The sequence below is a fragment of the Penicillium cataractarum genome, assembly GCF_028827025.1.
Source record: "Penicillium cataractarum strain IBT 29864 chromosome Unknown utg000010l, whole genome shotgun sequence".
NCBI classification, from domain to species: domain Eukaryota; kingdom Fungi; phylum Ascomycota; class Eurotiomycetes; order Eurotiales; family Aspergillaceae; genus Penicillium; species Penicillium cataractarum.
Genome location: NW_026622746.1, coordinates 542,038 through 555,384, shown reverse-complemented (window position 1 = coordinate 555,384; position 13,347 = coordinate 542,038). Strand labels below are relative to the sequence as shown.

At 48.3% G+C, this 13,347-nt stretch overlaps 2 protein-coding genes across 2 annotated transcripts; one reads left to right on the top strand and one right to left on the bottom strand.

Moving 5' to 3' along the window:
• Positions 1-2,643: 2,643 nt before the first annotated feature.
• On the bottom strand, positions 2,644-3,309 carry N7496_012334 (uncharacterized protein; the record flags this gene model as incomplete). The annotated part of the gene is made up of 2 exons (XM_056705247.1): positions 2,644-2,953; positions 3,092-3,309. 2 exons carry the CDS (start codon positions 3,307-3,309, stop codon positions 2,644-2,646), a joined length of 528 nt encoding a protein of 175 aa, XP_056549145.1.
• Positions 3,310-5,502: 2,193 nt separating this feature from the next.
• On the top strand, positions 5,503-7,239 carry N7496_012333 (uncharacterized protein; the record flags this gene model as incomplete). Its single annotated transcript, XM_056705246.1, is given in 6 exon segments — positions 5,503-5,770; positions 5,843-5,906; positions 6,026-6,066; positions 6,144-6,487; positions 6,502-6,612; positions 6,799-7,239. The coding sequence occupies 6 exon segments, from the start codon at positions 5,503-5,505 to the stop codon at positions 7,237-7,239; spliced, it is 1,269 nt and encodes a 422-aa protein (XP_056549144.1).
• Positions 7,240-13,347: the final 6,108 nt, after the last annotated feature.

Here is a 13,347-nt window from a genome sequence, read left to right as displayed (position 1 = left end):
ACTATCTATTTACTAACGAGGACATCCGGTATTGGCGAAAACTCAATAATAATCATCATTCATCCAAAAAACCATAGCAGGCGATGGTATAATGACCACGAATCCGTCTGCCAGTCGAGACGTCTTTCCAGTTTCCAATCAATACCTTCAACATGGACCCGAAAAATTGACGCGACGAGGAACCTAGCATTGTGCCTCAGGGGCCATCGCTGCATAGCTGAGGTGCTCGCTTGTCGTGAATGAAAATAGCGTTTTGTGAGTGATAATAGCATGAGCGCTGAACTGGGGTATGCTGATCTTTTATAGAGATGGTCTTTTCCGATGGTACAGAGTCTCAGACTCGCTGATGATCATGAGATCAAATACTCTGCTCCAAATTGATATCTTTTAATTTTCGAGGTGCCGGTTGTCTAACGATTGCATTAAGGCATAGTTTCTATTAACACCAGGTGAGTTGGTAATGACACCAATCCCTTCCTTACTCGGTACTGCTGGGCTCCATGCTTCTTTGAAACCAGTGGGCAATTTAAGCGGGCTTTAAGTTCAGAAAGTGGTCGTAATTATGATCATAATTCTATGGTAACCTAGTAAATATGATGAATTCTACTCAGTAAGCAAAAGCGGCGATCGGGCGAGCACTAAAGGTGAAGGGGAGCGCCAAGCGTTTTCAGATATTATCCGGTATAGCATAATACTGTACGGAGTAATAAGGGGTGACGGTGAAAAGACCACGATTGTGCGTGGCTTTTGGAAGGAGAACCGTGGTCATTTCACCAAGCGCCTCGGACACCACGGCCGGAGCTAATTTAGGCTTAGCGTGACTTCCTTTTACAGTTCCCATGGGATCACCCGGCCAAGTTTATTAATTAGCAGATTCGATTTCGGCATGACAAGGTTAACAAAGGCACCGGTGACCGGGCACATAGACACCTTTTACAATAGGAAATTGCTGCCTGGTATGCCATTCTCAATTCTTGTGTTTAGCTACCTAAATCTCCAAAAACTAAGCAATAAATGCACACAGCCAAGTCCACCAAGATTCCGACTTCGATGTGGAATAGTCCACTGGACCAGAAACCACCAAACCAGGACCCACGAAATAAGCCTCTGCCATTCTAAACAGAAAGGACGGATCCTTATTTTCAAGGCTAGTCTGAAGCTTCCTTGCAAGTTCTGTCTTGTCACTCGCCGTAAGTTCAACGTCTCGGTAGGTGGAACAGCAAATGCACTCGATCGTACAGTGCCCGATGCCCTTCTTCCGCTGAGAATTCAAGTGACGCTGACCACAACATCCGCAACTTCGACTACAGCAACCCCCTCGGTCCGCACAGTCTTTGGTAAGCTCCTTTCTCATGTACCATGCTCCATTCTCTCTTAGCAGATCGTAATTCCGCTTCAGGGGCCACTCAGGGATCAGCTGCTCGTGTTCGTAGAGCTCCAAATCTTGTTTCCAGCACTCTCGCTGAAGCTGCTCCAGCTCAACCTTCCATTCATTAAGCTGGGTGTTATTGTTCTCAATGGTTGCAGCTTTTTCCAGAGCTTTGACTTTATTTTTTACCATATCCACCCGTTGGACTGTAGCTCGGAGACTGTGCTCGATGCAGATAATTCTGACAAATATATCACGACGGCACGTGAGATTAGGACCATATTGAATGCAGTACCTGTATCCACAGTCGGCGACTGCTGAGAATGCGTGACCAGGATTTTCGAGCTTTTTGTTGGTTGGCAATTTCGAAGACATTTGTAAAATCATCCACTGAGGCGCTGGTTCGATAATGTGATAGGAAAGAGGATTCGTGAGAATGAAAGGGAGGGAAAAAATAAGGAAAATAAGATATGGGCTGTGACCGAAGAATGACTCTTAGATTTGCTTCTCACGTCTCTAACCCGCCGCCACAAATGAGAGTCCGCAACCTCGTTTATTATTCTGTGCTAGGGTTTGGCTTGATTTGGCTTAGTTTGGCTTAGGTCCGTCTATTCAAGAGCCGCCATAGAGTAGCTCGTGGCGGGACAATTCATAGTATTATACAATTAAAGAGCTTCCTGAGATCATCATGTGTAGTTCAGTAATCCAATAAAGCCATTGGTATTCAGCACTGTGAAGTTCGGAGGAAGAGGAGATCGCGAAAAAGTTATGTTCCTCTCTGGTTTGAATGGAATGAGAAGTGCTGGAAAGCCATGCGTTGATACGAAAACGAAGGTATATAATTGTATATTTTCAGGTTCATGCTTCAGGCTGCCGGTATCGTGATAACCTTCAAAATCAGAATTCGTCCTTTTTGTTGAGCTGCGAGAGGCTTATCTCTTGGGTCCTGCTCCAACGTACTACTCTACATTGAATTCAGAATCTTGGTGGATTTAGCTGCGCTGCGTGAATGTTGGAATTTCAAGGATCTGAAGTAACTGAAGCGCTAGAATTGAGAGAGGAATAGGTAGCAGATGAGTTACTGATACTGCTGATTCGGCCATTGAGTTGGCTCATAATCATACGGACATTAATTATACAGAGTAAACAAAGGGTGGACCATCAAAGTCCCATCCTGAAGAAAACACAAAAACCCCACAGGGGACCTCACAGGAGAACACACCAAACACTGCACAGAGGAAAACCCTTTTACTGACCCTGGGGACCCTCCTTTTTTACGTCAGCGAGGGAGGCTTGTTTCCACCCAAGGGAAACCCGACTAAAAGGACCTTCCCGCCCACGGTGACCTGTTCCATGGAATCACGGTCGTTGCGACTCTTGTACACAAGCAGGAAGGGTCTGTCGTCTACACACATTGTCTGGTCAGTACAGGACCTGCCAATCCACAAGCCCCATACCCCCAGAGAGTGTAACTTACGTGTCTGCCTGAGGAGGTAAGAGAGTCTCAGGGTCTGCTCATCGGACTGGGCAGCGGCGAGAAAGACACCTAACTCCATCTCCTTTATCTTGAGGCGGTAGTTGGTTCTGTAAAACGATTCCATGTCAGTACTGCAATGTCAAAGTCTCTACATGCCAGTAGAATACGGTATCCCAGGCACCATTCAGTGTCCCAAAGTCGTATTGGGTTTACACCGGCACCATCACACGTCCCAAGTGACTTACATGATGGTAACCAGGTATACAAAGAGGTATCCAAGGCACGCCAAAACGCCAAGCCAATACAGACTATTGATAGAATTCTCGCTCAAGCCGATCAGACTAGCGACGGAGGCGAGGGGAACAGGGCCGCAAGACGAGGAGGAGGCATTGGAGGCAGCGGGGGCTGCGGAGGCTGCGCAGGAAGAGTTTGCAAGAAATTCAGAGATATTCTGAGGAGCCATGTTGTTTGCGAATTGATGTATGAAGGTTGAAGAAGTACTCTACTCTGGGGGCAGGGAGGTATTCAAATGCCCAGATCCCCGTCCATTGCTTCCTGCCATATTAAAACTGCGCTTGCCCTATGTCCTACTATGTGTATTCACTATTTCGAACCCATAATCAACTTTTGTCGTTCGATCTGGCCATGTTTGACGGATTTTAGTCGGATAAATTCCTGGGTTGGCCAGCACGTCTCGGGCCAGTTTAATTTCAGGTCAATTAAGAGATTGTGCTCCCAGATTCAACGAGATCAACGATGGAAATTGAATCAGTTCTGATCAAACCGTCAGCTTGTAATAAAGGAACCATGGAAATGAATTGAAAGGGGGTTGCGGAGAAGGGAAGGGAGGAGGTCAAGTTGTTGTATAGTTGTGGCTCGCAACCAATCAGATAACGGCATTCCAGATCTTGATCTTGACCGTCCAATTAAAAGTGGAGCGCTGTACTTTATTATTTGGCCGTGTTTGAGTCTAATCTTTATTGCAGCGTTTCTGCTTTAACTTCGATCTTGAATATTGGTGAAAGATCAATGGTATTCGATATGGAATCTTGGAAAAACGGCGCATTCTTGTTGTTCTTGTTGTTGGGGTGACCCGGTGGATTTGGTGGTGGTTGCCCATTGCGTCCCTGGCAGGAGGGAGTCCTTCCGAGTAAAGCAGCAACAAAATCATCCATCAAAACAAATATTCCGTCATAGATATGTCATTGAGCTCATAGATATGTCATTGAGCCTTTGCGAGCTGGGGCATACAGGATGGGGTCTAGACCAATATCCATATATTTTTGCAATTTTGACCCAACTTCAAAATGTGACGTCGTGTGTGGTAGGGTAGTGAGTAATGCCACGGGTAGTTAAGGCTACTAATACCGTCGCCCTCGAATTACGCCCCTAAGATAAATTTAAAGCCCTGCTAGATATAGACGATTTTCCCGAATAAGGGAAGGACGAATCCGCGAAGTTGAAGCGGCGATAAAGGGGACTTTATAGAAACACGCACAGCAATAGCAACGCGCAGAGAGGCGCTAAACCCGAAACGGCACGCTAAACTCTGCGTAATTCACCGTCACCGGATTATACGGAGTAATCAAGGGTGTTGATGAAAAGGCCACGATTGTGCGTGGCTTTTGGAGGGAGAATCGTGGAGCGAAAGCTGGGATCAGCGTCGGGGTGGGTGTAGGGGCCCTCGCATTGATTATCATTGCGGCTGGTGTTCTCTATCGAAGAAAGCGACAAGCGAGGAAAGTTGCTGGAACCAAAGATGACAGTGGCCTTGGAGAGTTACCAGGTGTATTGGGTCCTCAGATGAAGTCTTCACATGACCCGCCCTCTGAATTACCAGCAACACCGAGGTATGAGCTTTATGGGAATTCAAAGTGAGCTAGCAAAAGTGCTCTCAATCAAAGCCTCTAGGGCATAAAGGAAGTGTGTGAATAACCATGACAACTGTCATCCCAAGACGGTCACCACTTTCGATATTCTTCAGACTCCCTGAATCAACACGGGCTTCATTACCCAGACCTGTATCTATAGAATTTAGTGCAGAGGCAGCATGCATATAGATATCATATCTATACTCGGTACTTTCTCCTGTAGCACTGCATACCCCATAGTTTGATGCGGTCCTGAAGTACCGAAGTACTTGGGCTATAGTTATGTTTCCCTGAAGCAGGCCTTCCACCTGCAGATAGGCTTGCAGGGCAGCTGTTCCGTTTAGCGGCGGTAGTATTTTTCATATATCGAGTTACATGATTGTTTCCAACCCGTGTATTCGCTTATCGGTATCATTGTTTCATGTATCTTTCTACTGCCCCGAATTCTACCAAAATTGCTGTATCCTTAGGTCACGCAATTATTATTCCAGGTGGCGACTACGAAAGCTGGACGCAATGCAGATCGCTTCTTGCGCATGCAAAAAGTGTATTGCAGTCTCTACATGACGTAATTGAAGATCGATTAAATGCCGCCACCCTCTCATCTAATTGTGAGTGGTTTCTTAGTCTTCAAGGAGCTTACAAAGAGGCAGAGGTGATGCAGCGATGGGGATTAGAGGCACGAGAGAAAGTGCCTTGGACGCGAGCATCCCGACACGCTCACTAGTGTCGATAACCTTGGCAAATTGCTCGATAGGTAAGGGAAATATGATGAGGCAGAAGCGATGCATCGACGGACGCTGGAAGCACGAGAGAAGGTGCTTGGACGCCAGCGTCCTCACACGCTCTCCAGTACGAATAACCTTGGCTGGGTGCTTAGTAACCAAGGGAAATATGAGGACGCGGAAGCGATGCATCGACGAGACCTAGAAGGGTATGAACAGGTGCTTGGTTGCGAGCATCCCTACACGCTCATCAGTGTCAGTAACCTTAGCAGTGTGCTCGACGGCCAAGGGAAATACGAAGAGGCGGAAGCAATGCATCAGTGGCCATGTAGATGAGATTTACATGCGTCTAGACATCAATTGCCTGAAACACTTACTCCTCTGGATATTGTATACATAGCTTGGATCAACACGCCAATCGTAACGCAGTTTCATAATTCCCAGCCTGCATCTATAGCATTTGGGTTAGAGATAATCTACATCGGGATCTAATCTTCATACTTCCCAACTTTTCCTGTAGGGTTGTATACCTTGCAAGTCTGATGCGGCCCCGATCACTTGTACTAGAGTCAACTTTTTCTAGCAGCGTCTCCTATGCGGATCGGGGTTGTGGCGACTGTTCCGGTAAGCGGCGCTAGTATCTTTTACAGTATCATAAATCGAAAAATAGTAATCTAGCGTTCTACCAACAACAAATCCAGCATCACTGGCTGGATCTACTTTGATGCGAAAAGGTAAGTACTGTATCACTATCACAAATGTGCTTCCAACACAAGCCCTACAAGCACCCGGGTTGTCATCATCCGCACCTCTTGAGGAGACTATTGCTTCTTCGGTCGACTTTCCCGCTATTCATATCTTAGGCCTTCTTGATGTTGCTGTGAGAGAATATAGCAGCTGGCAGCAGTCAGGTTTAGGGGATGAGGCATTGAAAGCCGAGGTCAGGAAGGCGTGCGATGTAGCCCTAGATGATGGACTAGATTTGGCGCAGATTGATCTCTACTACCGATCATGGCTCTATTCTTCTTATATCTCGACTCCAAAGGTTGACTGAGCTAGGGAAGTCTTTTCAGCTCAATAGACTGGACTCCAAGGATACAACGGAACTACTCTTGTAAAGTACCCATTTATCAGCCAGAGATATCGTTGACGAACTTAAGAGCAACCGAGGTACCTAAGTCCTTTAATACACAGATCCGAGTGATAGTACTAACTTTAATAGATACCCATACTGTTGCTAGTTGTCTAGATGGACTTCCATTAGCAATCGTAATCGCCGGGGCCTTCATGCGTGAGACTAAAACTTCTACCACCGAGTACTTGCAGTATTACCAAGAATCTTGATCCGAGTTACAGCTACAGTCAAATCCTGAACGCCAGTACCAGCGGGATAATTTACTACAAACATGGATGATCTCATACTATAAGATCCAGAAGCGGGACCCGCACGCGGCGAAGTTACTTCTTTTACTTGCTTACTTCGATAATCGAGGTATCTGGTATGAGTTGATAAAAAGCAGCCACTATAGCTCAGACGTTCCTGTTTGGCTTGAAAGGACTATATCAAGTGGACTCGCGTTTAGAACCGGCGTCAAGAATCTCATCGGCTTCTCTCTGCTTAGGATTAAGGAACAAGTTGGAGGCTATACGATACACCCAGTGGTGCAAGACTGGTGCATTCATCATTCAAGCACAGACACAAATATTGATTCGACCCTGCTCTATGAACTTACACTGATAGCTGTTGGATACAGTGTCCCTAGCCTAAGTGACAGAAATTATTCCGAGCTGCAATAACGGCTTATTCCACACGCAAATTATGTGCGTCATGGGGGCTGGTCACATGACAACATTGACGTTGCGGTATGGGAAGCATTTGATGGTTTAGGGAGTCTCTACTCTGGTCAGGGAAAGCTGAAGGAGGGAGAGAGATGTACCAGCGAGCACTGGTAGGCTGCGAGAAGGCCCTCGGTCCCAATCGCAATTTGACGCAATAGGTTATCCAAAGATTAAATGCGTTAATGATTACGAATTAAAAATAGTCGATTACTGTTACGGTCAAGCGAAAAGATTATGAATCAATTCGGTACTGTTTAAACGAGGCAACTAAATCTAGAGAAAGAAGAAGAGAAGGAAGATTCTAATCCACCCAAAGGGATTGCCTTTATATGGCCCTCCCTTTTCGGCAACTCCCATGCAAACACTTCTCGCCAGTTCGTTCGCAAGACTTTCCGCATCTACGAATCGTAACATTGCCCCCTTGTTTAAAAGGACCTGGCCCTCCAGGTCACGTGCATTCGGGTCTTCCTTTCTGAATCGACCAATCAGATCGCTTTGTTGTCATCTGGGTGATCTGGCTCAAAGCGATCGTTTAATGCAGCTTCAATCCATGCAGTCAATCGTACTGGCGGACCTGGCAGATCTGGGTACTTTCGGTGAAACTCCATCAGCTTTTCAGGCGCATTCTTGTAATCGTGCGCGTAGTACCAATTGTCATCGTCGTTGCCGATCCACTTCGCCTTGTACTGAAGCTTTCGGTAGTGTAGGCGCACTGCCACGATCTCATCGACTTCCCATTCAGGCTCGTCGTCAACGACTTCCGGGGGTTTCGGGTCTTGTAGTTGCCCAGGCAACGGTTCTGTTCGTGCCGCTAATCGGAGTTTCTCTGCCGAAAAAACTGGGTGCACACGAATCGATTCTGGGAGGTCTAGCTTGTACGCATTACCAACCTTCTCCACGATCATGTAAGGTCCACTTGCTTGGTCTGCAAGTTTCCTACCTGGTCGGTCTAGTTTCCAGTGCCTTGTCGTCACAAATACTCGGTCACCAACACCGAAATCCTCTGCCCTACGGTGCCGATTCGCCTGTTGACGCTGACGTTCCTGCGCATGTGTAGCTTTTCTCTGCGTATCTTCCCATATTTCCTGCATCCTGTTGGTGTAATCGCTTGCTTCTTCGTTCTGCGACTCGTTCCTTTGTCGAGGTACAATTTGACTAAGCCAGTCCAAGGCTTCCGCCGGTTTCCAATCAAAGGACACCCGGGGTTCATACCCTCGTTCAACAAAGAAGGGTGAGACTCCCGTCGTTTCCTGGGGTAAAGCTGCGAAAGCGAAGTCTATCATTGCAAGATAGTCTGACCAGTCGTCTTGGTAGTAACTCACGAAAGGTCGTAGTCGCTGTGCCATATACTGATTCACAATCTCGCTTTGACCGTCCGTCTGGGGGTGATGAGAAGTTGATAGTTTTCTTTCAATTCCGAGGATTCGACAGAACTCCTTCCAGAATCCTGATACAAACTGAGGCCCTCGGTCGGAAACAATCGACTCTGGCAATCCTACCCATCGATAGACATGGTCCACGAATAACCGGGCTGTTTCCTTTGCATCAACATCTTCGTGACAAGGTATCGAAATTGGCCGTTTGCTCAGTCTGTCCACAAAAACGCAGACGGTATCATATCCTCTGCGGTCTTTCGGGAACGAGCGGAAATCCATCGTGAGATGTTGCCACGGTCTTCCAGGGATCGGTAGGGGTTGTAGTAATCCTGGGGTTCGGTCTCTCCATGCCTTCGTCCGCTTACAGATTTGGCAGTTATCCACATATCGTTTCACGTCGTTAATCATCTCTGGCCAGTGGTATCTGGCTGTAAGCATACGCTTCGTCTTTTCGATTCCGGGATGAGCGATTGACGGTTGTCGGTGGATTTCATCTAGTAATCGTGCGCGTAGGTCGCCTTCGTCGGGAACTACAAGCTTCCCTTCATACAGCAGTAGTCCTTCTTCTATCGTCCATTTCTGATCAGAATGCACTAAGTCACGATATTCGAGAAGACTCTCGCTTGTGCGGTTCGCTGATATCACCCTTTCGACCACCGGGGATAACACCGTTCTTTTCAAAATCTCGGTGTGTCTCGGAGTCGCTGGACTAGCTCCGTTAGGAGCAAATGATCCCGTAAGTCCGCAGGAGACGGGGGTGAGCTCCACGGGCAGTGGATCATCTGGATGGGTACCCTGCTCTAGTGCTTCTCGGGGTAACAGGATCTGTTCGGCTCGCTGGCCGGTCGGTCGGTCCTTTCGAGACAGTGCGTCGGCCACCACATTGCCCTTCCCTGGGCGGTAGCGGATTTGGAAGTGAAACCGTGAGAGGGACTCTCCCCAGCGTACTTGTCTTGCGTTCAGCATTCGAGTAGTCATAAAATACTGGAGGGATTGGTGATCAGTCCAGATATTAAATCGATCTGTACGTTGTAAGCCCTCCAGTTCGGCTCGCCACTCTTCCAGTGCGCGGATAATCGCCAGCATCTCCTTATCGTGGGTGTAGTAGCTCTGCTCCGTAGGATTCATGGTTTTTGAGAAATACGCCACTGGATGCCAACCGTCGTTCGCTCCCTTCTGCGAAAGAACAGCGCCTAAACAACCATCCGAGGCGTCGGTTTCGATCTGCGTGAGTGCGTAAGGGTCATAGTGTGCCAGTACGGGCGTGGTCGTCAGCATGTGCTTTAGCTTCTGAAAGGCTGCTTGGCACGCGTCGTCCCATTTAAACTGCACTTCCTTCCTGGTTAATCGGTGTAAAGGCCTGGAAATCTTACTGTAGTCCTTGATGAATCGACGGTAGAAGTTGCACATTCCTAAGAACGATTGCACGCCTCTGACTGTACTCGGCGACTGCCATGCGTCGATCACTTCAATCTTGGCAGGGTCCACGCGAATGCCGCTCGTTCCGATAATAAAGCCTAAGAACTTCGTCTCCATAGTGTGGAACTCACACTTCTGGATAGCTACCTGTAGGCCTGCAGCTCGCAATCTGGTTAGGACCTTTCTAACGTGCTCAACGTGCTGCTGCTCGTCACCCTCTGTGTAGATCAAGATATCATCGATAAACGCGGTGCAGAAGTCGTCCAGATAATCTCCGAGGGCATGGTTTATGTATCGTTGGAAGGTCGCGGGTCCATTCGTCAATCCGAAAGGCATCACTTTGTATTTATACGAACCATATCGAGTGCGGAAGGTCGTCAAATCTTCGGATTCCGGGTGCATCCGAATTCTGTGGAAACCCTGCTGGATATCCAACTTGGTAAACCGCTTTGCCCTCCCTACTCTTTGTAGTAGTTCGTCAATCAAAGGGATAGGGTAACGGTCTTTCCTAGTCAGTTCGTTTAACTTCCGGTAGTCCACGCAGAATCGGAGGCCTCCACCTGGTTTCATGGCCATTAGGATTGGTGAGGCGTACGGTGCTGTGGAGGGTACTATAAACCCTTTCGCGAGGTTTTGCGTGATGTAATCCTTAGCAAAGCGTAGTTCTTCTTCACTCATTTTGTACAAGGGACAGTAATTCAAGTAGACAGATCCGTCGAGTTCAATCCTGTGATCGGGACTACCTCTCAGTGGTGGCAAAGTATTTGAATCGATCTTAGAAAAGACATCGATAAACTGATGATAGGCAGTTGGGACACGCGCACGAATCTCCTCAGCTTCTAGTGCATGTTCTGGGCTCTGCTTCTCTTCGAGAATTCGATCAATCTGGGCTATCGAGGTTACGAACGTCTCTGTTCCTTCACGTTGCATATGACGGTGGAAGCCGACTCCTCCGATCGCTGCAATCTCGATACCTTTCCGGGGAAGATCGTCGACCTCAAGTCTCTTCTTCTGGGAAATAACTAACTCGTCTCGGAGAGATCGGTTCATCTTGCCCACTGAGTCTTCTTGGTGGGAGGCTCCATAGGTTGTTCGAATCGTTCTTCGGGATTCCTTCACGATCTGGTCTTCTATTAACTGGTCTCTCCGGTCTGCGTCCTTCTGGTGGAGATCGTTGACTAGTGGTCGCTTCAGGATCTGCCTCGGGATAGGTTTCACCATGCCAGTTTTTACCTGGTCTTGTAGCGAGGGCTGGTCTGGCCACAAAAGCCTTCGGTTCTTGCAATCAGGAAGTATCCTATAGGTTTCGAACCATATCCTTCCGAGAATCAGGTCATGGTTTCCAAGATCCGTCACCAACATAGTCTGACGTTGTTGTACGCGCTGACCAATCATCAACGAGAGTTTCACTGCGTGGGTAATCGGTTCTCGTAAGGATCCGTCAAACCCAGTGATCGGACACTCTCGGGGGAGTCTTCTGGTCCGTAGGCCTAGGCCATTAATCATTGTTTTCACAAGGTCGTAGTCGATAAAGATATACCCATCTGCTCCGGTATCTGCAAGGCAAGAAACGCTCACTGTTCGTCCATTGATAGCTACTCTAGCTTGAAAGGTTAAACTATCTTCTGCAGAGGACAACAGTTTCCGTAAATCCACCTTTGACACCATCGAACCTGGGATGGAGACTTGCCCCAGGTTTACTCTTTTCCCGAATCGCTATCGTTCTCTTCCGCGGCTTTCAGGTCGTCCGTCTTCTTCAAATTCGAATCCTTTCGCTTCGGTTCGGCGGCGGCGGCAGCACTTATGGGGGTGGACTTCTTGGTGGGGCAGTTTCGAGAGATATGGCCCTGTTCGCGGCACACAAAGCAACGTCCTTCCTTTAGGAGGGTAGCCTTCTCCTTGTCATCAGGGCGGTTTGAGGGTTTCGAGTTCTGTGGGTCGCTTGGAGTACGATTCGAAGGGTTCGTACGGTTCGGGTTACGGTTACTTGCACGATTGGCGATCTGCTGCGAAATTAAACGGGCAGCAATCTGACACTTCTGCACGAACTCTTCAAGGGTAACAGAGCCTTGACCTGCATCAATCATCACCTGGTTCTGGAGGAGGGCAGGAAGCTTCCGGTACAGATCACGCTTTCGAAGATCCACAGGCTGTTCGGCCTCCTCCGCAAGGTAGGTAAATTCGGCCAGGAAATCACCGAAATCCTGCTTAGGCTCCATCTTTAGGGCGAGGTAATCGTCACGGGCAACTTGCTGATGGTTCGGGTCGTGGAAGACACTCTGTAGGTGGTCGAAAACGTCCTGCGCAGTTCGGTACGCGGCGGTAGCGTCTTCTTGCATTCGGGGGTTGATGTGTCGGAGTGCCTTTCCTTCGCAGCGACTACTCACGTACGCGAGCTGGTGGGCAGAAGTTGGATAGTGGTCCTCGTTCAATAGAAGCTTACGCTTCATCTCGGTCTTCCAATCCTTGAACTTCACATCCTTTCCGTCGTTGAACATGGGAGGGTCAGGCATCTTGGTTGACTTCCTGTTACCAGCAGTAGAAGGGGTCACCGAGGCTTCTCGCAACACACGGTTATCGTCGGTTCGCATCATATTCATCACGGTCAACAGGCTATCACGCTCCTTCCGGAGGGTTTCAGTTTCAGTTCGCATTCGGGCGTACTCCTCCTCCACCTGCTGGTCACGGGCAACGGAATCCTCTCGTTCGGTCATTGAGACAATCTGCTCACGGAGGTCGACGATCTCTTCTTGGTGGTCGGCGGTCAGGGCAGCAATCTGGCCTTTCAGGTCTTCGATATCCTTCATGCGGTTGCACAAGACCTTCCATGCGGTCTCGGGGTCTTTCTGGATCCAACGGATCAGCTCGTCGGTATCGGTCACCTCGATCTTCTCAGCGTCGGGCTGCTCATCGAGGGTCAGGGATCTTCTGCCACCACGGCGGGGGCGTTCGGTCACGTTGCTAGCCATCTTGGTGCAACGGTTCTTCGTAGGTTCGTTCGGTTGAGTGGTGTAGTCACTAGGTAGCTAGAGAGCACGTATGTACGCGTCTCTTCGCTCAGCCAGTGACTAGAAGGAAAGATAAAGGGTGAGATTTAGTTGTATGTTACGGTCAAGCGAAAAGATTATGAATCAATTCGGTACTGTTTAAACGAGGCAACTAAATCTAGAGAAAGAAGAAGAGAAGGAAGATTCTAATCCACCCAAAGGGATTGCCTTTATATGGCCCTCCCTTTTCGGCAACTCCCATGCAAACACTTCTCGCCAGTTCG